This window comes from Carassius auratus, chromosome 40, assembly GCF_003368295.1.
Source record: "Carassius auratus strain Wakin chromosome 40, ASM336829v1, whole genome shotgun sequence".
Lineage (NCBI taxonomy): Eukaryota > Metazoa > Chordata > Actinopteri > Cypriniformes > Cyprinidae > Carassius > Carassius auratus.
This window is the reverse complement of record NC_039282.1, coordinates 20,791,601-20,817,192: the sequence shown is the minus strand read 5'-3', so window position 1 is coordinate 20,817,192 and position 25,592 is coordinate 20,791,601. Positions and strand designations below refer to the sequence as shown.

Here is a 25,592-nt window from a genome sequence, read left to right as displayed (position 1 = left end):
AGACTCAGGAGCGGAAAGAGGGATGCTGGGAGAAGAGTGAAGGACGAAAAGAGAGAAGAGAAATATCCCGAAGGCATCGGGGGGAGAGAGAGAGAGAGAGGCACACAGCCTTCAACCTTCATCCTTGCTAACATGACCTGACTCTCTCTCTCTCTCTCTCTCTCTCTCTCTCTCTCTCTCTCCCCCCCCCTCTCTCTCTCTCTCTCTCTCCCTCTCTCTCTCTCTCTCTCTCTCTCTCCCTCTCCCCCCCCCCCCTCTCTCTCTCTCTCGCTATCTGGGTGAACAGAGCACTGCTTGTGAAGGGTTGTAATCATCCAGGTCAATGTAGCATTCGAACACAAATGGTTTTAAATGATTATTTAATATATGTTAAACCTCATATTATTATAATTTGATAAAGAAATTTTGAGAAATGTAGCCTTGCATCAGTGTCTCATCAACGGATGCTCTGCAGTGAATGGGTGCCATCAGAATGAGAGTCCAAACAGCTGATAAAAACATCATAATAATAATCTACAAGTACAAGTGCTTCCGGCTAAAATATGAGTCCATAATCCATAATAACTCTTCCTTCAGTGAAAAAGTCCATTTCCTGTTGTTTCTCACATCAAAATTCACCACACACTTGATTTTTTTCAATGGAGGAATCATGGATAGCAGTCTTGTATTTTAGCAACAGTTTGAAGTTCAAATGTTGTAATGATGGATTTAAGCACACAGCTTTTGTCTTCTCCAGATGTGAATTGATGGACTGGAGTGCTGTGGATTATTTTAATGTTTTTATCAGCTGTTTGGACTCTCTCTGCTTCAAAATGTCATGTTTAATTGTGTGTTACTTATTATTCTGCAAAATAATTGAATCAATTCTTTAAATATCATTCATGCTCTTGACAACAGGACATGTGAGTGCATGTTTCGATTTTTAGAAATCAGGATAATAGAATAATTGTTAGTGCATGCCATTACAGCATGCTCTGTGGAACCCAAAATCTCCTAAAAAATTACTTAAAGTGCCTATACTTGCACGGGTAACATGACCACTGTAATATTAAGTGTGAACAGCATCCCTCTCTCGCGCGCGCGCATTCTCTCTCTCTCTCTCGATGCTTTTTGCTGTATGTTAACCGATTGGCTGTTTATTAGTTCTGTGCGCCCTGTACGGCGTCGTCTTTAAGCGCATCTGGAGTGACTCTCTCCGCGTCAAACCCGCACGGACGGACAGGTCATGAGGTCTCCGGGAGTCTGCGTCGGTCTACGGAGCTGCTGGGTCACCGGCGGGATTCGGTAATACGAACACCCCGCTTCATCTCACCCCACACCCACGCGGACAGAATCTGGGTTTTGCGCACTTGGTGATCCGGTGCTCCCTCCGAGCGCTGCTGCTGCTGCTGCTACGTTAAATCGGGATTCCTTCGCGTCTGCCGCGCGCGTCCCGGTTCCGCGATGGTTCTGTGTCGCCTGCGCGTCTGATGAGTCCGCAGCAGCATGTCCTCGCGGAAGATCTCCTCCGAATCCTTCAGCTCCATGGGCTCGGACTACCTGGAGAGCCCCGGGGAGGACGGAGAGTGCCCGTTCTCGCGCGTCTTCTGGAACGGCAGGAGCCCCGTGGACACGCTCTCGTGTCCGTTCGAGGACGCGGCCGTCAGCAGGAGGCTCGCCCGGCGTAAACGCGTCAACCTGGACTCGCTCGGAGAGAGTTTGAGACGCCTCACTTCACCGACGGTACCGAGCCTTATACTCCTCACCCATCCACAACACACAAGAGAGTAATGCACATGATGCACATGTGCTGTGTGTGTGTATATATATATATATAATGCATGTTTCTTAAGAGAAAATACTGTGGGTGTTTATTCACAATAAAATCACAGATGATTTATAGTGTATGTAGATGATGGACAGATGCATACACATAGTATGTAGAGTATATATATAAGATATTTTAGGCATAAAGCACATGTTTTCCTGTTAAATATAGAATAGAATGCATATATTATAGATAAATAGATGGATTGGTGGTGTCTATCTATCTATCTATCTATCTATCTATCTATCTATCTATCTATCTATCCATCTATCTATCTATGGTTTTATTGTCCTGTCGTCACATAGAGAATATTCATGGTTACTGTAAGGGTTGACATAATCTGTCACAGCACATGCATCCTCTCTCTCTCTAACCATGTGCACCAGTATTACTAGTGTATGCTGTTGGAGAACTGATGATGATGATGATGGATTTGACTCTGTGTGTGAGAACGGATCACACGGCTCGTAAATCTCCGAACAGCAGAAACTGGTGACAGTGCAGATGTCTGAGAGTCCATCCCTCACACCGTCTTACATTTATAGTGTGTGTGTGTGCGTGTGTGTGTGTGAATGGGGAATCAATGTAGAGCGTGCTGTGGTTTTTTAGGCCCTGCTGTGTGTGTGTGTGTGTTTCAGCATGTATGCTTACATATTCATCCTGTCTCGTGTTGAGCAGAACAGCACTGAGCACGTTCAGATGTGTGTGTGTGTGTGTGTGTGTGTGTGTGTGAAAGGGCAGGATAACCTCTCGGTACAGTGGTCCCTGGTGAATTTGGGTCTCAAAGAAACACACACACTGTACTGCAGAGCATGTATCTCTGCATCAGAATGTTCTTGTCCTGACATTCACTCTGAGTGTGTGTGTGTGTGTGTGTGTGTGTGTGTGCGTGTGTGTGTGTGTGTGTGTGTGTGTGTGTGTGTGTGTGTGTGTGTTGTACTAGATTTAAAAATGTGGTTCATAGCAAACCAACTGCTCCAATGGCCTAAATCCAAAATGTGTGTATGTGTGTTTTAGCTGGATTATATATAAAACACTCAGATTGGCTGGAGACTGACATAAATGCATGTTTTTTCATGCACTGGTCAGTTTTGAGATTTTGCTTCCATAACATGTCTTCTTTCAGACCAAAATTCACTTTAAACTGTTTATTTTATTACATTTCGTCGTGTGCATCTGTGGACTTCAGTTACAGTACACACCTTTAAAGGCTGTTTTTTTATATTTTTCCTAAATTTCCTTTTCAGCATTATTCTTATCTATATTATGAAGGTTTTTACTGAGGAGGTTTGTTGATATATTATTTGCAAGATATATATTTATTTAATTTTATTTCTAAAACATTTGTTTGTGCATTTGTGCACATTAGTTAATTACATTAGTTAACATGAACTAACAATGCAAGTACTTCTATAGCATGCATTTCAACATTTGCAAATATATTATTAAAACGTGTCAGTGGAAATCATGTCTGTACTGTTTGGGCATTAGACAAAACCAATGTTCACTGAACACACACGAACACGTTCTTTAGAAGATAACACTGATGCTTTGTTTGTGTGTTAGAGAGATCTACATTAAGTTTATAGAGCTCTGAAAACAACGAAAAGCGCTTTCAGAATCTACTGCCTACATAAACAACACAGATACTCCTCCTGATCCAAAAACTGATCCCAAAGGTAGACAGGGTCTTCATGATGCTTTCTAGAACTAGTTTAAGCCGAAATCTAAGATGTTGTTGCATGAAGGCAATCCCAACATGCATTGCAGCAAGCTCATTGGAAAAACACTTTTAAAAGAAGTCTTATTTAACCAAACATACCATAGTAATATTTTGAAATATTACAATTTCTGTAATAATATTCAGTTTTCTGTATTCAGTTTTAATGTATAATGTATTCACAGCTGTATTTTCAGCACCACTCCTCCAGTCTTCAGTGTCACATGATCTTCAGAAATCATTCTGACATGATGATTTGTTGCTTTGAGAAACATTTCTGATTATTATCGATGTTGAAATCATATTTTTGTGGAAACTGATTTAGGATTCACAGATTAAATACACATCATTTGAAATAGAAATCTTCTGAAACAACATAAATGACTTTATTGATAATTTAATGCATCGTTGCTGCATGAAACTAAATAATTTCAGATGACTAAATGAAGCCACTTTAAAGACCAGTACGTTTTATTTCAACTCTTATGATTCTCTGCTGTGTTACGTTAGTATAAATCAGGTTTAATATCTCCAGAGAGAGAGAAAGAGAGAGACAGCTGTGAGATTACTAAAGCAGATTTGACCATATAAAGGTGGATTTGAGCTATTATGAGCTTTCCTGAAATGAAAAGGATTTTGATTGGAATATTGTTGCTGTGGAAGCGTGACTGGATGAGGCTTAAAGGTGTATTCTATTACAGGTAGATCAGCACTGTAAATCCCTTTTAAAAGGGCCAAATCACACAAACATGGCACAAACAGACAAATCCAATAGAGTTTACCATCACTGTTTACTCCATTCGAGATATTTAGAACTTAACTGCAACTTTGTGGGACTTATTACTAAAAAGAAGTGGCGTAGAAACTAGAAATTGCTGGAAAATTTCAGAAGTACAAAGAAATGGCAAGTAACGCACTAAAGTAGTATGTTCATGCAAATGTTAATTTTATTTACAACTTTTTTTTTTTTTTTTTTTAACAGTCAGTTGTGGTTGATGTTTTCTTTTTTTTATTCGTTTTAATTCGATCCTGTGAATGGAGCTCTAGAAGCAGAGCAGCGTTTGCAATGAGAGTGCTGTTGTTTAGCAGCTACATCGTGTCTTTGCAGTGTCACTCGTGAATCTGGGTCGAACAACTTCTGACTGCATTGTTTTTCTTCTTTTTAGACCCAGACAATTCAGCTGGCCCTGCAGAGAACGGTGGAGATTTACAGACAGAGGGAAATCAGGTACATCACTCATAACTGAGAGAAATGACCTCTCAGTTGTTTCTCTTAGAGAGTAATGAGAAAACAGAGTTTCAGAAGAATTGTCTCCAAAATATACTAACATCCCAAAGTCTCCAAAAAAAGACAGAAGTCTTCATATGAACTCACTCGCATAATTTTATAGCTCCACCTTAAATCCACCTTAATTTTAATGTAAGTATGGTGGATGCTCTTACAGTACAGTGAATTTAATAACAAAACAAAGTAATCCAATTTGAACGCTAGATCTAATGGTTAACTGTTTCAAATGAATGTTTTTGTCAAAGGTTGTTGCTCGTAAAATATGTGCTGTTTTCATTAAAATAAATGACACTTGGTTTGAAATTTTGTACAAATGCAATGACACCCATTATATAGTATAAAGCACATTTCAACTGCACATAAGGTGATTTAAACTATATAGCAAATCTCATCTGCTAGATTGTTTATATTGTCATAAAGTGTAATTATATTATCTGCTAAATGCAACTAAAAGGTGTTTTATTTTAAATGTGAGCATTATGATTTTCTGTAAAGCTGTTTTGAAACAGTGTGTATTGTGAAAAGTGCTATAAAAATGCACTTATCTTGACTTGACATGCAAACATTTATAAGTGTGACTTAAGCGTCCAAATACTTTTTGGGGGCCTCATTTATTTCTGTTTTTATTCATCCATAGGAATATCTTAGACAGAGTTGACACGCAAATGTAAACGGATGAAATTAAGATCTTCAGTTCTCCTGAGATATGAAAGAGAAACCTCTGAGCTATAAAGTTTTCTTTTGATATTTTGGTTACCCTTTTCTTTTTAACTCTTTTGTTAAGTGTTAATCAATGTCTCTTTCCCTTGCAGTGGACAGGAGTATGTACGAAGCTTGTCAGAAGAGAAGAAGTGTTTGTTGGAGAACTCTTGCTGTGACAGCCAGACTGACATCTCAGGAATACTGAAATACACAGCAACTGTTTTAGGTAATTAAACACTAGGGCTGTGCAATTAATAATAAAAAAAAAATCTAAATCTCAATATCACCTTGTGCAATTATTAATCCGTAAAAGGCTGCAGTATAATTTAATAAATACAGTATATGTCATGCATACTTCAGAATATACTATGCATACTCAAGCATGCATGTGATTTTTTTTTTTTTATGGTGGCTCAAAATTATTTTATTTGTATTTTTTTTGCAAAGTGTTAACTTTTAGCATGCATTGACAACACAAGTGCTCTAGCATTATTTTGCATCATAAATGCAATATTTCTCATGATTTTTTTGACTAAATGGTGCAGCTTTAGTGCACACACACAAAACAGCAAAACTTTGACCTCAAAACACACTCACACACACTTTCCTAAAAACTCCCTCCATTGCTGCAGTCTCCATTCCCGAGCTGTTGCTAAGATACTAACTCTGCCATCCCTAACGAGAACAAGTTTATAAATAAACCGCAATGAGCCATTTGAACTGAGCCCTGCCCAGCTAAACCTACAGCGCATCTCGCTTTAATGCAGCAGAGCCGCAGTGTTTCACGACGCGCTTATACTGCAGCGATTGATTATATTGGTAATCCAGTGGTTTCACTGGGGGCAGACCTTTAAACTTTCCATCGTTATGTGAATGCATGCTTATAAAACACATAGTTCTGCTACAGATTGCATACATGCTCATTCCGATGTAAAAGTACATGACTGTACGTTCTATATTATAACGCAATGCTGCTACGTTTATAAAAGCAATAAGCCACTCAACAGCATACTGTATTACCTCTGAAGTGCTGCATTGCTTTACTCAAAGGTTACTGTATAACACAAACATGAATTCATTTATACACACCACTGTTTAAATGTTTGGGGTTGATTGTTGGTTATTTAATGGATTTAAATAGAATTCTATTACGTTTGGAAGCTTGTTTCTGCCATGGACTAAAACAAAATGATAAAGGTAGTGACAGTCTGCAGTTGTTAGTTTATATCTAACCGTTCTGACTTTTCCCCAGAGAATTTTAAGGTAACATTGCAACATGCAATTTAGACTTTTTTTTTTTTTTGGAATTCTGAGTTTATATCACAAGATTCTTTTTTTTCTAGAATCCAGAATTGGAATTTTACCAGTTTTGATGTTTTTCCTTCTGAATTCTAATTTTACATCTTGCAATTCTTAGTTCTCATAATTCTGGTTTCTTTTTTTTTTCTTTTTTTTCTGCCACGGAATTTATAAAAAAGTTAATTATGAAATTTTTGTTCACAATCTTGACTTTTTTCTAGCAATTTATATCTCACAGTTGAATAATTATTTCACAATTCTAAGAGGAAAGTCAGAATGTGAGACACAAAGTTGCATTTACCCTTTTTATTTTTTATCCTATGGTGGAAACAAGCTTCCATACTTATACTCATATTGTGAAATTTTTAAAATATTTTTTTCCCAAAATATAATTAATTCCTGTGATGCACAGCTGTATTTTCAGCATCATTCCTCCAGTCTTCAGTGTCATGTGATCTTCAGAAATCATTCTGATATACTGATTTACTGCTCAAGAAACGTTTCTGATTATTATCAATTTTGAACACAGTTGTGCTGCACAATATATATATTTTATTTTTGGAAACTGATACATTTTATTTTTCAAGGACAACAGAAAGTTTAAAAGAACAGCATTTATGTGAAATGTAAATATATATATTAAGAAATGAACACTAATAATACATTTTATGCATTTTAATTTAATGTATAATTCAATATATATATATATATATATATATATATATATATATATATATATATATATATATATCAACTAGTAATTTGTATTTTTTTATTAAAACATTAAGTAAAGTGAAAAATTTGTGCATAATTTTTTACAGGCGTGGACTTTGCCGACATTCGTGGCCGATTTGGGGAGGAGTTCTTTGGTTTGTGTCTGGAGGAGAACGAGAGGGTTCTGCGAGCTCTCGGAGGAAACCTGCAGGACTTCTTCAACGGTTTCGACGCACTTCTAGAACACATCAGAACATCCTGCGGCCGCCGAGCGTCTTCCGAGGCTCCTTCTTTCCTATGCAAAGACGCTCCTCAGGAGAACGAGGAGACGAAGGTGGAGGGCGACGGGAGACGGAGTCTCCTCCTCCACTGCTTCAACCCTGACCCTACTGTGGGCGTGGCCATGCCGGGCTTGATCCGAGCCGCCGCCCGGCGCATCTACCAATCAGAAGTTTCGGTGGAGGAGGCTCCTCCCACGTGGCTGCATACGTCCAATGAGGACAGCGAGCTCTCTGCTGACTCCTCCCCCTCTTCATCTCCATCCGCGCCATCATCGTCATCCCCCACCTGTTTGTCCTTCCTCATTCGAGAGGTTCGGACTCAACCCGCATCCACCGCCGCCGGATCTCGTCAGCTGTCGCGCTCGCCGATGGATTTGCGCATCGGTCTGAGCACGTTTTGCAGGGCCTTTCCCTTTCACCTGGTTCTGGGACCCAACATGGAGGTCCTGCAGGTCGGGGAGGGGCTTCGGAAACAGGCCAAGAGTGACCTGCACCGGACGCTCACCTTCAGCACCAGCTTTGAGCTGGTTTCTCCCAGAATCCCTTGCTCCTTCCAGAACATTCTGCTCCGGCTGTCCACGCCGTTCACCATTCGTACACGATCTGACGGGTCGGCACTCGACAGCAGAGAGAAGGTAAGAGTAAAAAAATGTGAATTTGTGTTTGTTTAGGTGCGAAACATGCTCTTATTAACTCAACAACTGTCCAAATATAATGATTTAAGCAACATTATATTTTAGTCAGCAATAATTTCACAGAAGATTTTTTTTTGTTTTGTTTTTTTTTTGTTTTAAAAAAACATTAAAAAATATATTAATTTAAATGTAATAGAAGTTGAGAAAATTTCTAATTTTAAAATGTTGCATTAGCAGCTAACTAAAATAAGTTTAAGTACTAAAATTACAATCTTGAAACTAAAAATGTTATTATTTAAAATAATTTTTAAAACTGAAATAAATCAGAAAAATGTAATATAAATTTATATAAAAAAATCTTAAACCAAAAGTAATTTTTTAAACGTAGCCATGGCAATTGACTGTGATAAATTTAAACTGAACTGATTTTTTTACACTGATTCAGACTCTTTTTTAATCTGTTTAAATGATTCATTAAAAATGAATCGACTCAAAAATGATTCATTCACAAACAGTATATTGTTTGTTCTGATTGTACCCAACAGAAAATAAAAGACAAAATGAATTGATTGCCTAATTGGTTGGAAAAGGTAATATTGTGAGTTTGTCAATCCTGCTACGTAAAATAAAAATAGTTTTATGTAATAGAAAAAATTTACAATAGCAAAAAAATCAACAACAACAAAAAAGCAGTTCAGAGTTCAGAAGTCAGAATTTTTAATTCATTGTTGTAATCAGTAACTAAAACTACTAAAAATGTGTTGAAATAATAAATAAACATTTTTGAGTTATAACTGAAACAGGTTTAGGTTGAATTACAAAACTTTTTAACAGAAATAAAACTATTTAGAAATATTAAATATACAAAACTGACAAAAGTTAATATAATTAAAAAAAAGAAAAAAAAACTTGGAAAAAGCTACTTTAATGTGAGTAATAGTTACATTAAAATAACGCTGATTTCAACATGATTTTGGCCGGAATGAAATACATTCGTATTTCTTCTCATTTTCACATCTCAAGAAAGATTTCAGCGCTGGTTCAGCAAAATAAAGAGCAAAGTCAACTTGAGTCCAAATGTGTTAAAGCTAATTTACATTTACAATGATCCGTATGTAAATCAGTTACTATGGTAATCCTTTAATTGGCTCGAAGAAAATCCCAGGTCTGCCTCTAATAATTACAACACTGTGGTGGTGTTCATGTTCACCCATCTCATAAATATGATCGTTCTCACATGACATGACGGTAGGAACGTGTCCTAATTACAGAGTTTGCCATTGTTGCCAAACCCGCAGGATTATTTCCTAAATCAGCGCAGATTGTTATAAAATGATTGAACAGAGCTGCAGTTTATGATCTGAAGTCGCTCAACTTGGAGAGCTTATCTGTTCACTAAAGAGATTTTATCTGTAGTTTGTAAAGCTTTATAGATAGCTTTAGAGAAATAAAGACGTACGCACTGCAAATGTAAATCTAAGAAAATAAAAATAATATTTTTTTGATTTGACAACTGTGAATCTTATTGAAGAATTTCTTTACAATCCCTGTTGAGAAAAAGAAAGAGATACAAGACCGTTTTGCTTCAGAAATCAGATTTAAGTGTTATTTCATTAAAACATTCAAATGTAATAATAAGAATTAGACAAAGTTGACACAGTTTTATTTTAGTTACCAAAAACTATTATAGTTTTTATTAATATTTTAACTTGGTTTTTATTTTTTATTTTTTATTTCATTTTTTCATTTCAATTTTATTTTTATTTTTGTTTTATTAATATTTTTCTATTATATTTTTAAGATTTTAATTTAAAAATAAATATTTTTGTATTAATATTTTTGATTATTTTTTCTGTTTTCTTTTTAGTCACATCTTTATTATGCTATATATTTTTTATTAAATTTTATTTCAGGTTTAGCTTTAGTTATTTTAGTACTTAAACTAAAAGAAAATAAGAAACAATGTCGTGGCATCTAGCTGAAATAAAATAAGCAAAAATAGATAATTCAGTGTCATAAAAAATAAAAAAAAACCGGAACCCAGATGTAAGTGTTATTGAAATCTTTAAAAACTTTAAATGTATTAATATTTACAAGAATGTAATAGAATATAAAATATAAAAAAAATATAATATGAATTTCTGAATAGGGAAATGTACAATATTAATTTTATTTTATTTCAGCTTTATATCAATTAACATTAACATTTTTCTAAACAGTTTTACTCAATTACTATGCTTTTTTTTCTTTTTTAATTTTTAGATTATAGATACAAAATCATAATTACTGGATACATTAGGTCTAACTTACTTCCTGTTATTTTATTGTGTAATTGTGTGTTTGTGTGTGTGTGTGTGTGTGTGTGCTGAAGCTGGTTACTGGACTGAGGATGATAAATGTGAACAAATATGAATAAACACTGTGTCAGCATTAAGAAATCGTGATGCATTGCAACAAAAATAGATTATAATCAACAGTGTGGACAGCTGCATTCATTATCATGAGAAGGTTACAATTTTGTTTTATCACATTACATTTCACAGTGGTATTATTATAGTAGCATTAATTGTATTACTATTAGAATTATTATTATATTAATAAATATTATTAATGTCTTTATTTACTTTTTATTAATTTTGAGTTATTTTGTTGTTACTTTTTATTTCTATATATAGTTTATATTATTTTTTTGATTTCATTTTTAGTTATTTAAGTGCATCAAACTTTCCCTGGCAGTTACATGAAATATAACAAGTTAAAGTGTTTTAAATTCACATATTTATTGCAGTTAACATTTACTTTGTTTAAAATAACAGCTATTTTTTATGTTTTTGGATTTTGCCAACTATAATTATAATACCTTGGTATGATGCAACAATCAATCAATTAAATAGTGTACGAGAACAGAAATCATGCATCTAAATTCATGTTAAAAATACTTTGTAAAATCTGCCCGTTTTATTTCTGAATTGTTTACCTGTTTACACTTTCAATAAATATTGACCAACATTCACATTTTTTAGTATTGTTTATATACCGTTATAGTTTTTATTAATATTTTTGAATTTTAATATTCTCATTTTGCATTTGATTTTAGTTTAGTTTACATACTTAAACTTATTTCAGTAAGCCACTTCAAAGTTTAGTTTTTCTTATAATATCTATGTATTCTTTTATTTAAGTTTACAAAAATATCTGAGATATTAATTTTTTTATTTTTTATTAAGATTTATTTATTTATTTATTTCAAATATTAACTATTTAGTCTTAGTTAATGGTAATAACCGTGATGCAGATTGCAGATTGAGCTTAATGCTTTCAAGACGCTATTGAATGATTTGGTAGAAGGTCCCAAAACTAGTATTTAGTGCATACTCAGAAATATGAATTGTAACTCTATCTCTGCTTAGCACCTCGTCGCGCTCTGGAGTGCAATTGTCTTTTTAAAGCTCCCTCTATTTGTCCCTCCTTCTCTTTAATCTGTTGTTCTTTGAAGAATTGTATCGTCAGATCTGATTGGTGTAGAGGTGTTTTAGTATGTCACAGAAAGCCGTTTGTTGTCTTGTCATGTAAAACACTGCTAGATTTGCAAGCTCTGAATCAAGAGAAGATAAATATTTAAACAGATTAAACATCTGTCCATCACTCTGTCTATAATTCTATACATCCAGATCCAACCATGCTTCTATCCATCATTTGTTCTATCGTTCCATCCGTACATCCATCCGTCATTCATTCTGTCATTCTACCATTCCAATCATCCATCGATCCATCCATCCATCATTTGTTCTATTTGTTATATTGATCATCCATACATCGTCCAACCATCCATCCAACATGTTTGTCATTCCATCCATCATCCATCCATCATTCATTGTCTCAATCTATCGTTCCAACCATCCATCTCTCCATCATTTGGTCAATTGATCCATCATCCATCCAGTGTTCATTCTTTCATTCTATCGTCATTCAGTCATTCCAACCATCCATCCATCATTCATTCTCTCATTCCATCCTTCCATCTATCCATTCATGGTCCAACTATCCATCCATCATTCATTCTCTCATTCCATCCATCCTCTCTCTATCACCCATCCATAATTTGTTCAATCGTCTCATCCATCCATCTATCCATCATTCATTCTGTCATTCTATCATTCCATCCATCCAACCATCCATCCATCTTTCCATCATTTGTTGTATTGATCCATCATCCATCCAATGTTCATTCTGTCACTCTATCGTTCTAACCAACCATCCATCCATCATTCATTCATTCTGTCACTCTATCGTTCCAACCATCTATCCATCCATCCATCATTTATTCATTCTGTCACTCTATCGTTCCAACCATCCATCCATCATTTGTTCTGCTGATCCATCCATCCATCATTCATTCTGTCATTCCATCGTACCATTATTCGTCCATCCATCCATCCATCTGTCCATCCATCCATCCATTATTCATTCTGTCATTCCATCGTACCATTATCCGTCCATCTGTCCATCCATCATTTGTTCTGTTGATCCATCCATCCATCATTCATTTATTCTGTCACTCCATCCATCCTCCCTCTATCATCCATCCATAATTTGTTCTATCGTCTCATCCATCCACCCATCCATCATTCATTCTGTCATTCCATCGTACCATTATTCATCCATCCATCCATCCATCATTTGTTCTGTTGATCCATCCATCCCTCCATCCATCCATCATTCATTAAGTCATTCCATCATACCATTATCCATCCATCCATCATTTGTTCTGTCATTCTATTGTTCCATTCATAAATCAATTTTTCCCCCTTTTTTTTCTCAAAGCAATCCTTTTATGAGCCAACATTCTGTGTTTAATCCAACTAAAATCAAACTCAAGCTTCAGTTCTGCATCTTCTTTTCTACCTCTGTACAAATTCAGTTAAATTCAATTCAATCTCAGGAAATAAACTTGAGTTTGAAAGCCATTCTCAGTTCAGTTTTGAATGCTGCACCCTCGTGCTCTGGTGTGAGAAACTTTAGTGAGTTTTTACAAATTAGTGCTCAGGTATAAACTCCCGCAGAGAAATATACGGAGAGATTTTCATCTTTATTCTGCTAGTGTTCACGTCTTGAGATTTGGCTGATGACGAGATGCAGAGTGATTGATCCTGAACTGTTTGTGATGGAAATCTGTTGAAGCCAGAGGAAGCATGTGTCTGTATCTCGAAGCTGATTATATATTTATTGTATCGTTCTATAAACGGTTCCACTGCAGTGACGCTTGAACTCTATCCAGGACGGTTCCTGCAGGATTGTGCTGTGCTGAAACTCTCTCGTGGCAGGAGGGAGAGATCAGCAGCTGCATCACTCTGACCTTCAGTGTTTGTGCTGTAATGGGTTCGTTACTCTCCAGGGCAAAATCATTAAACAGTCGTGCTACTTTTGCATGTTATTGCAGTGTAAAAATCTACACGTTATTCTCAAACCCGCCTTTCCGTTTAATCTGTGTCATGCATATTTAAATCCCTAATTTCTATGTAAATCAGAATTACAAAGATTGTGCAAAACTGTATGTTATACAAGTGCATCTGCTGGATGATTGTGCAAAGGGTTCACAGTCCTGTGATCGACATAGACAGGGAAGAATTAGAGTGATGAGACAGAGAACAAAAGTGTACACACACACACACACACACACACACATGGCCCAATCTTGCAGCACACTGCATTATTTAAGCGGAACTCTCCATCTCTGCATAATACATCTATATATCTGGGACTGAGGCGAGGAAACACACACACACAGACACACAGACACTTTTGTGTAAACATACACACACTTTTTTATAATGAACTTTCCGTTCACACCCAAAATTCTCTATTGGCTTCATCAGAGCATGTGAACAAGCAGCCAGTGTCTGAAATCGATATCTCTGTCCTGTTGTGTAACGGGCCACAGGCTCTGATGAGCGTAAGCTTTGAAGCATCCTGTGAAATAAGTTGAAGTTGAAGTAAAACGTTTAAGTTTAGGAACTAAAATGACAAAAAAAAAATTTTTTTTTAAAAGTCGGAAATATATTTTATGTAAAAAATAAAAGGTACAACAAATGTTTTGTAATTTTTACATTTTACACATATATATATATTAATGTATTTTATTTACATAACAAAATTGCTAAAACTTAATATAATATATAATGAAAAAAGTGCATAACATTAAAATTCATTTATAATATTCATTTTTATTTTATTTTGTTGTTATTTTAGTCAACCCTTTAAAAATCCTGCAAAATTTGACTAAAACGGCTAAATAAGACATACCCAAAGTAAATTGTATTGTATTCTTTTGGAGTATATACTGAATGAAAATTAGAAATGTTGCAACAACTATCTTAAATAAAAGTTTTATTTGATTTTGTTTCAGTTCATGTTTATTTTCTAATAACTTTTTTTTTTTTTTACTTTCAGTTAACTATAAAAACCCTGCTTGTAATTTTAGAACTTCAACTTCAAACCTTTTTCAGTTAGTTGTCAATCAACATTGCAAATTTTTATTTAGTTCAATTTGATTTGAAACAAAAGCAGAAATAAAAATTAATAAAGAATACGCAGGCAACAAAAATGGCCTGATAAATATGACAAAAACACAACAAAACTTTTAATTTTTATTTTTCTTTACATGCCAAAATTCCTCAAACTTAAATAAAAATGCATTTAAAGCTAAATAAGAAAATGTATAAAAGTAATAATTAAAATAGAATAATAAAATAATAAACACTAATAAAAAATTGCAAAAGAGCATAACAGAATTACAAAACATACTGAAGCTATACTAGTATATAATAGCTACTAAAACAACAGGGATACATTTGCTGTTGTTGGATTTTTCAGCTGTTTTCTGGTTCCAAATAAGTGAAAATGGTGCATCTGATCACTTAAATAACATGATTTAAGGAATCTTTCATGTCTGGAGGACAAACGCTGCAGGAGTTACACACTGAAATCTAATGCTTTTCTCTAACAAATGCAGATTCAGTGCATACTCTGGAATACTTGTTCAAGAATTCCTCCATAGCAACTAAATCCTAATAAAAGAACAGCCTCTCTCTCCCTCTCTTCTCTATTGTGTGTGTGTGTGTGTGTGTGTGTTTGAAACATACAACATTAAAATCCGATATGCTTCCTTGTTGTTTTTGACAACCATGTAAACATATTTATGAGAGTGCGTCTTCATGGCAGCACAAACACGTCTGGCTTATTGCATTGATATTAATTCCCTACCAATAAATTGAATTTGTAATATGATATGCATGTTTGCTTTTCCATTTCAGCGCTTTACTTTTGTCCGTGTGTGTGTGTTGCAGGTGATGGAGCTCAAAGGTCAGATGCTTCACCTCCCAGAATCCAATTCCATCATGTTTCTAGGCTCGCCGCGTGTTGATAGGCTGGAGGAGCTCATGGGGCGGGGCTTACATCTGTCTGACATCCCTATTCATGACGCCACACGTGATGTCATTCTGGTGGGTGTGTCAATGAAAGCTCATTAGGCTTTAAACGAGTTTACCGTAAACAGCATTGAAAAGTTGTAAAGTATAAAACTATAATGATTAATTTTAATGATTAAAATTGTTTTTGATAATTGTAAAAAAGTTTAAATAAAATTAGAAATAAATATTAGATTAAAAACTTTAAAAAATTGCTTTGGCAAAGAACTGAAGTAAAATAAGTTGAAGTGCTAAAATGACTAAAAAGACAACTAAATAAAAATAAATTAAAGTTTAGTATAAATGCTTTGTTTAGATTGTGTTTTTAAATTTGTATTTATGTAATATATTTTTATTTGCATAACAAAATTACTAAAATTAAAACATATAAAAATAAAATAATGTATAATATAAATAAAATATAAATGATAAATAAAAAATTAAACATGAAATATAAAATAAATTAAACCTATATTTCTATTTATGTTTAATTTATTTTATATTTCATTTTTCATTTTAGTAATGTACTTGTTTTTTCATATTATAAATTTTTATTTATATAACAATTATTAATATTATTTATATAAATTCTTAGAATTTAAATTGAAATAAAAATTAAGCTAAATAAAAATATAAAAAGCCTTATGATTCTTAATTTAATTTGTCCTTTTTAATATACTTACTGTATATCTAGCTTTAATATAGTTTTATTTAGTTAACATAATTACTATAAATAAATAGAAATATTAAAAACAAATCATAAAAATGACAAAAGAGCGTAATTTAAATTTAAATGCAAACTAAAAATATAAAAAAACAAAAATTATATTTAAAATATTAATACGTACACTAATAGTGTGTAAATGATATTAAATTAACACGACCGGATCCAATCTTCTCTTTAGGTTGGAGAACAGGCCAAAGCTCAGGACGGACTGAAGAAGCGAATGGATAAAATCAAAGCGACCCTGGAGAAAACCCATCAGGCTTTAGAGGAGGAGAAGCACAGAACCGTCGACCTGCTTTACTCCATCTTTCCCGGCGACGTGGCTCAGAGACTCTGGCAGGGTCTTCCCGTTCAAGCCAAGAAGTTTGATGACGTCACCATGCTGTTCTCTGACATCGTGGGCTTCACGGCCGTGTGTGCGCAGTGCACACCGATGCAGGTCATCAGCATGCTGAACGAACTCTACACGCGCTTCGACTACCAGTGCGGGATACTGGACGTCTATAAGGTACGTCCGTCTATCTTTAAGTAATGCAATAAACCGTAAAACTGTTTGCACGACAAAACAGTGTGGTCATAATGAAGATAATACATTAAAATAAGACACAACTTTTCAATATCAAGCAGCAAAACTAAATGTTTTGTACAGCTAAAAATAGCTGGATGCTGATGAGACCGTAGAATTTAGAAATAGAGATTTTTACAGCTATTAAAGGATAGATTTGAGTGGCCATCAGCATTTAAAAGCTTTTAACTTTACAAGCTGATCTTTAAACACACACACACACACACACACAACACACACACACATTGTAGGCGGATATGTGTTCAATGAAAAGGCACTTAGTGAGTGTATGTCAATAAATTGTCATTATAAATGGCAGCCCTCCGTAACTAATAATAATAAATAGAAGTGTGTGTGTGTGTGTGTGTGTGTATAATGACATGGGTATGACACAGGTATTACAAGGAGAGGGTGACTTATGAGGACATAAGCCATGTCCCCATTTTTCAAAACACTTATAAATCATACAGAATGAGTTTTTTTGAGAAAGTAAAAATGCACAAAGTTTCCTGTGAGGGTTAGGGTTAGGTGTAGAGTTGGTGTAGGGACATAGAATATACAGTTTCTACAGAATAAAAACCATTACACCTATGAGATGAACACACTTTACACAGAACAAACATGTGTGTGTCACCTGCTTTGTGTTAAGTGTTATTCATCAGAGAGAGTTTCTTTTCTGACGTGTGTGTTATATCGGGGTGTGTGGGAGCGCGACCGGGTGAATCTCACTAAGATACATCTGTGTTGTATTTCACCCCAAAATCAAAAGAAAGAAATACAGGTGCATCTCAGTAAATTAGAAAGTCGTGGAAAAGTTCATTTATTTCAGTAATTCAACTCAAACTGCGAAACTTGTGTATTTAAATAAATTCAATGCACACAGACTGAAGTAGTTTAAATCTTTGGTTATTTTAATTGTGATGATTTTGACCCACCAATACACTATCTCAACAAATTAAAATACATTTAAGACCAATAAAGTGAACTGTTGACCTTCTGGAAAGTATGTTCATTTACTGTAAATGTACTCAATTCTTGGTTGGGGCTACTTTTATTGGGGCTTTAATTACTGCCTCAGTTCAGCGTGACATGGAGGAGATCAGTTTGTGGCTCTGCTGAGGTGGTCTGAAGCCCAGGTTTCTTTGACAGTGGTCTTCAGCTCATCTGCATTGTTTGGTCTCTTGTTTCTCACTTTCCTCTTGACAATAGCTCATAGATTCTCTGTGGGGATCAGGTCTGGTGAGTTTGCTGGCCAGTCAAGCACACAGACACCATGGCATTTAACCAACTTTTGCTGCTGTTGGCAGTGTGGGCAGGTGCCATATCCTGCTGGAAAATGAAATCAGCATCTTCAAAAAGCTGGTCAGCAGAAGGAAGCATGAAGTGCTCCAAGATTTCTTGGTAAACGGGTGCAGTGACTTTGGTTTCCAAAAAACACAATAGACCAACACCAGCTGAAGACATTGCTCCCCAAATAATCTCAGACTGTGGAAACTTAACACTGGACTTCAAGCAACTTGGGCTACGAGCTTCTCCACCCTTCCTCCAGACTCTAGGACCTTGGTTTCCAAATGAAATACAAAACTTGCTCTCATCTGAAAAGAGGACTTTGGATCAATGGCAACAGTCCAGTTCTTCTTCTCCTTCGCCCGTGTAAGACGCCTCTGATGTTGTCTGTGGTTCAGCTAATTCCTCGACACGTCTTCGTGTGGAGGCTCTTGATGCCTTGACCCCAGCCTCAGTCCATTCCTTGTGAAGTTCACTCAAATTCTTGAATCTAGTTTGCTTGACAATCCTCATAAAGCTGCGGTTCTCTCGGTTGGTTGTGCATCTTTTCGCTTCCACTCAACCTTCTGTTAACATGCTTAGATACAGCACTCTGTGAACAGCCAGCTTCTTTGTTAATGAATGTTTGTGGCTAGTTTGATTGTGTAGCCTAGTGAACCAAACTGAGAGATCATTTCGAAGGCTCAGGAAACCTTTGCATGTGTTTTGAATTGATTAGCTGATTGCCATGTCACCATAATCTGATTTTGTTGAGAGTGAATTGGTGGGTTTTTGTTAAATGTGAGCCAAAATCATCACATTTAAAAGAACCAAAGACTTAAACTACTTCAATCTTGAATTTATTTAATACATTAGTTTCACAATTTGAGTTGAATTACTGAAATAAATGTATTTTCCTCAACATTCTAGATGCACCTGTATATATATTTTGCATAAAACAAGATTGATATAATGATATAATCTGATATTTTAGATAATAAGTTGTTAATATGGCATTCTGGATGGTTGCTTATAGCAGAAGAGAACTAAAAGACAGTAAACCTTCTCCTCTCCACAGATAGAGACTATCGGTGATGCGTACTGCGTGGCAGGCGGGCTTCACAGGAAGATTGACAGCCACGCTAAGCCAATCGCCCTCATGGCTCTGAAGATGATGGAGCTGTCAGAAGAAGTGCTGACGCCCGATGGGAAGCCGATCAAGGTAAATCAGAGGTTATATTTGAAACCACTGTACGATTTTTTGCAGTATAGCATGCAATTCAGTTTCCATTAAAATGCCTACTGCTTCTTATTATGAATATTATATTATTATATTGTGTTAAAATAGTATTAAAATTTAGAAAAATATATATACATTTACATTGAAAACATAAGTTGGAATATATATAAAATATAAATGTGATATATTAATACATTTTTAATAGTTATTTTTAAAATATACATTAAATATATATTAAATATATTTATTTTTTAATTAAAATGATAATATTTAGTAAAATTGTATATATATATATACACTGTAGGACAAGGGAGAGTGTGGAATCTGGTCGCCATGGAGACGGCGGAACACTCAAGCGATTGCCACTAATTGATTGTTAGATTGTTGCTGTTTTCTCCCATTTAGAGAGAGTCAATGAGTGAATGGCTGCGACTGAGAGGCTCGTGTGTGTGTGTGTGTGTGTGTGTGTGTGTGTGTGTGTTTAGAAGCATTTCTAAGCATGTTGTGTCATATCTATATTGTAAAAATGCAGCTATGATGGTGCTTGTTTATTTATAGTGAACAATTTTGAAATATGATTCTGCAAATGATCTGTAAATTACAAAATAGCACCTGTTTGTATAAACTAAAACCACAAAATAAAACATTTAATTTAAGTTACACTGAAAACTAAGACTGGTGTAAGGTTTACTTTGAAAGAATTTTCACTCAGACATTGCTAAAAGTTCACAAATAATTACAAATACAACAAAGTTTTACATTAACTTGAAATATTAACATAATTAAAACTGATAAATACATTTAACAAAAACTATACTAAATGAAAACTAAGAAAATATAAAAATGTAATTTAATTCGTAATAAGAAAAACTTTAAATCAATTAAAATGAATGAAAAAAATTGTTAAAAGGATATAGACATTTAAAAAAAGAAAAAAGTAAAATGACAGAAACGATAAAAAATTTAATTAAAATATAGAAATAAAATCTACTTGAAAATAACTACAACTAAATAAATTAAAGTTAAATAATAAAAATAATTACAAATTGCATAGACATAAAAATGTAGAAACAAAAAACAAAAACATTAAAATTAAAGTGGAAACTGTTAATAAAACAAAAAAAAATTTATTACAAATAAAATACGTAAATATATTCTTATATATTTATATACTTATATAAACTATATAGACATATTTTAAAGATAGTAAAAATGATGAACAAAATTACTAAACCTTGAAAATTACAGTAAAAATACAGAAAATATAAAAACTCAAAATGTCACAAAACTAGTACATCACTGACACTAAAACAACACAGGCGCACACATGAGTATTTCTAAGAGACGCTGTTGTAGTGTAGTCTGTTGTGTGATTGACAGCACTGTCAGCTTGACAACAAGGCCATGAATAATATCAGGGTCATTGCTGTGGGCGACCATGCATCATCATTAAATGTGAGTGTGTGTATATTTGTGAACTCTCCGTGACATGAAAGCGGCAATAATAAAATACCCTTTCCATAACCTGTGGTTCGGTTCAGAACACGTAATAGGCCTCTGTGTTTGTGAGGATCTCATGTCTAAAGTCACGATTGAGTCACTAAAGTCATATTTTACCCAAAAATTATAAATTGCTGAACTTTTGCTCATCCTCAAGCTAACGGAAATATATAGATGAGTTTGTTTCTTCATCACATTTGGAGAAATGTAGCATTGCATCACTGTCTCAGCAGTGGATCCTCTACAGTGAATGGGTGCCGTCACTTCTAGTGAAAATAAGTCCACAATCCATAATCGACTTCTTGGATGGCCTGATGGCGAGTCAATCTTCAGCATATTTCCATTTTTAAGTGACATTTTCATTGACATCATATTTGTTAGCTCCTAGTGATTAAGCAGATAAGAAGTGTGATCTCTTCTGCACCGCCTTGAGTTTGATTGACAGCTGTCAATCTCACACGCTGCTGGACTCCTGGATTCTTTTCTTTAGCACTTGTCTTGTTGAGTGCGTCTTGCACTCTTGACAGTATTGGCTCTTCTCAAGAGTTGCTATGGTGATGCTAGTGTGTGTGTGTGTGTGTGTGTGCACATACTAGCCTAGATAACATTTTAAGGCATCAGAGACACAAAGGCTGTTTCAAACAAATTTATGCTGACTTATAAGACATCTTGTTTTAAAATAGTTCCATTTTAATTGCATTGAAAGGTTGCAGCTCACAAGGATTTGGAACATAAATACGGACTGTGTATACCATTCAGTAATGAGAAATATTGATAAAAATATGACTTAAATCCATTTTGTTTTCAGTGTAGCTTTGTTATTCACAATGTATGTTGCACATTGCTGCGAATTCTTCTCGACTGAAGAGTTTTGTGACACTGTTTTTCCTGTTCGTTTCTGTGAAGCTGTTTTGAAGCGATCTCTACTGTACAGGGCACTGTTTATATGATCTTTTACCCTCCGTCTCTCGCTCGCTCTCTCTCTCCGTCTGTGTAGCTGAGGATCGGCATCCACTCGGGCTCAGTGCTGGCTGGTGTCGTCGGTGTGAAGATGCCACGCTACTGTCTGTTTGGAAACAACGTTACGCTGGCCAGCAAGTTTGAATCGGGCAGTCACCCACGCTGCATCAATGTCAGCCCTACTACATACCAGTGAGAGAACACACACACACACACACACACACACACACACATCTCAGCCAGCTGATGTGTAACTCTGCTGCAGTGGAGACAGTCACACCTGTTTCTATGGCAACCTGCTTCTGTCGAGATCGTCAAGGACGATACTCTGCAGTCAAGTGCAGCTCTGAAGATCTACTCACACACACACACACACACACGTTTAAAAATGCACCAGCAAGCACCTGTGTTTGCAGACATCCACAAACACTCAACATGAATAATCATGCACAGGCGAACAGACACGTGCAGGATTAAACACACTCAGTATGAATAATCAAGCACACATATACACCTACACACCCACACATGTGCACATGTATATGCATATTAAACACACACACACACACTCGCAAATCCATTATTGCATTTCACTTATAGCATGCATTTGGAAATGCAACATGCATCAGGATACATTTTTCACATTAGTATTTTCAACAATTTTGAAGACATGCATTTTCAGTATTTTACCAGATTTGTAACCAGAAGCAGACAGTGTTTTTAACGTTTGAAAATGAAGATTTTGAAATTTTAATGATGATGATAATAATATAAGTTTTATTAAATTATTTAAATATTAACGTAATGTCAAAGGGGTTGACAAAGTTTGGGAATCCCAGCTAATTATTTTTATAGTCAAATATTATTTTTGATTATAATGTACAAATGTATTATATTATTGATTTGATTTTATAGTTAAAAGTATTATAAAAATATAATAATACGATAAAAGATTATAATATAAAACAATTTTGTTAAATGACAATAATAGCTTATTATGCACTTTGTTGGAAATGCTAACTTAAAATATATTTCAATAAAATATTTTAAGGGGTTTCGCTGACAAAAAGTATGGTAATCTCTGCAATAGACTAAACCTAAAAAACAACTATTTTGATTTTTATAATAATAAAAATAATAATAATAAAAAAGCTTTATTTACTAAATGTATCTTTTTACTTAGAAATAAGGTTGTATCAGATTCATATTTAATTCCTTTCGATTCACTTTTCCTCTCAGACTTCTGCGTGACGACTGTGCATTCACCTTCATCCCTCGCTCCCGGCAGGAGCTTCCCGACAACTTCCCCAAAGAGATCCTGGGAATCTGCTATTTCCTGGAGGCGGGGAAAACCCAGAACCACGCCTCTCTCACCAGCACTCGCTCCGCCCCCATTCGGAAAGTGTCCTATAACATTGGGACCATGTTTCTACGGGAGACTAGCCTCTGAGATGGCCCCGCCCATTCGCTATGACATCACGTCCTGTAGACTAGTGTTGCCTGTGGCAACTGGTTGCCCCGCCTCTCAACTGGAGCGTTGCCTCAGAGGCGTGACACCGATGGAGCGGAGAGGATGGCCCCGCCCCTGGCCCCGCCCTTTAAAGGAGCCATGGATAATTGTGTTCTGAAAATACAATAAAACAAATATATATATAGATATATATTTAAAATAAAGCCTTCTGCTCCATGGCATAGTCAAACATACATGGTGTACACATGCAAATACTACAGATAAACTCATGTAAACAAACAGATTTTTTGCAGCATTGCAGGTAATAGAATTCACATGCATAACTTTGGTGCCTTTACATCCCAAACACACACACACACTCCACAAACATGCATTTATCACATGCTGCCATCAACCCCTGTTAAATCCTTAATGTGTGTGTGAATCCTCTATTTACCATTGTTAGATCCCTTGTGTTTGTGTGTGTCCTACCATTAACCACTGTTAGATTGTGTGTATGTGTGTATTTGCCCTCCAGTTAGTGTGTATTGTGTGTATGTGGGTGAATTTGTGTAAAGATTGAGGCAATTTCGCACATCTCACATCTGTGGGATGTTTTTATTTTGGCTTTTATATTCGTAGCAGAAACGTAGCTGCACGAATGTGCAGAATATGCACTGTTAACTAATGTAAAGGAATCGTTCACCCAAAAATGAATATTTGCTAAAATATTACTCACCCCAAGGCCATCCAAGATCAGGATGAGTTTGTTTTTTCATCAGATTTGGAGAAATGTAGCATTGCATCAGTGTCTCATCAATGAACCGGAGTGGTGTGGGAACTTATGGATTATTGTGATGTTTTTCTCTGCTGTGTGGACTCTCATTCTGACGGCACCCATTCACTGCAGAGCATCCATTGATGAGACACTGATGCAGTGCTACATTTCTCCAAATCTTATGAAGAAACAAACTCATCCTAAACTTGGATGGCCTGTGGGTGAGTACATTTTAAGTTAAATTAAATTTTGGGGTTAACTATTACTTTAACATTATATTTGCAATACATGCTTTATTTAAGTAATGCAAAATATGTTTGAAAAAGTATGTCTGTCGGGCTAAATGCAAGTTACATGCCATGAAAGGTAAACACATAGTTTTATTCAGTAAATTGAATCTAGATTATAGATATGCACTTTGGGAACAGTATATATTAAATATTTGTATTTAAATGTGATTGTCATGCAAATTTTCATGCAGAACTTTATAATAGTTCTCAATAATCCATTGTCAAACTCATTTTAACAATTCATGAGTGATATTGACTGAAAAACTTGTAAATCAGGACTCACTTTTTATGCAGCAGAAACCGCATGCTGCAGATGGCAGATGTGTGAAACAGGTTGTGTGTGTGTGTGTGTGTGTGTGTGTGTGAATACAGTTTGAGGTCATTCATTTCAGTCACATTTGATGAATTCAAGATGACATCCAAACGTGTCAGTCATTTTTATCAGGATGCCAATAAAATTGATTCATTGAAGTTTTATGGTGTCAGACTGCTCTCTATAAATGGCTGTTTTCCTAAGAAATAAAGACCTGCATGACTATTTATTCAATGCAACGAAACAATAAGAACTGCCTTTTTCATTAAATGAGAGAATACAGATATGCTCTGGAAAGAATATACAGTACATTACAGTTAAAAATATATATTTTTTGAAGGAAATTAATACTTTTATTCGGCACGGATGCATTAATCAAAAGTGACAGTAAAGACATTTATAAAGCTATAAAAGATTTCTGTTTCAAAAAAATGCTGTTCTTTTGATCTTTCTATTCATCAAAGAATCCTGAAAAATTAAATATATCACGGTTTCCACAAAAATATTCAGTTTTCTGAAGATCATGTGACACTGAAAACTGGAGTAACGATGCTTAAAATACATCTGAACATCACAGAAATAAATTACATT

The 25,592-nt window shown here is 35.0% G+C and overlaps 1 protein-coding gene across 1 annotated transcript; it reads left to right on the top strand.

The window, feature by feature from the left end:
• The first annotated feature begins 1,084 nt into the window (after nucleotides 1-1,084).
• On the top strand, nucleotides 1,085-24,372 carry LOC113058874 (guanylate cyclase soluble subunit alpha-2). The gene is made up of 9 exons (XM_026227138.1): nucleotides 1,085-1,722; nucleotides 4,694-4,755; nucleotides 5,628-5,743; nucleotides 7,638-8,446; nucleotides 15,793-15,948; nucleotides 16,818-17,147; nucleotides 19,549-19,692; nucleotides 22,208-22,362; nucleotides 23,410-24,372. The coding sequence occupies exons 1-9, from the start codon at nucleotides 1,486-1,488 to the stop codon at nucleotides 23,618-23,620; spliced, it is 2,220 nt and encodes a 739-aa protein (XP_026082923.1). The 5' UTR covers nucleotides 1,085-1,485; the 3' UTR covers nucleotides 23,621-24,372.
• The last annotated feature ends 1,220 nt before the right edge of the window (nucleotides 24,373-25,592 follow it).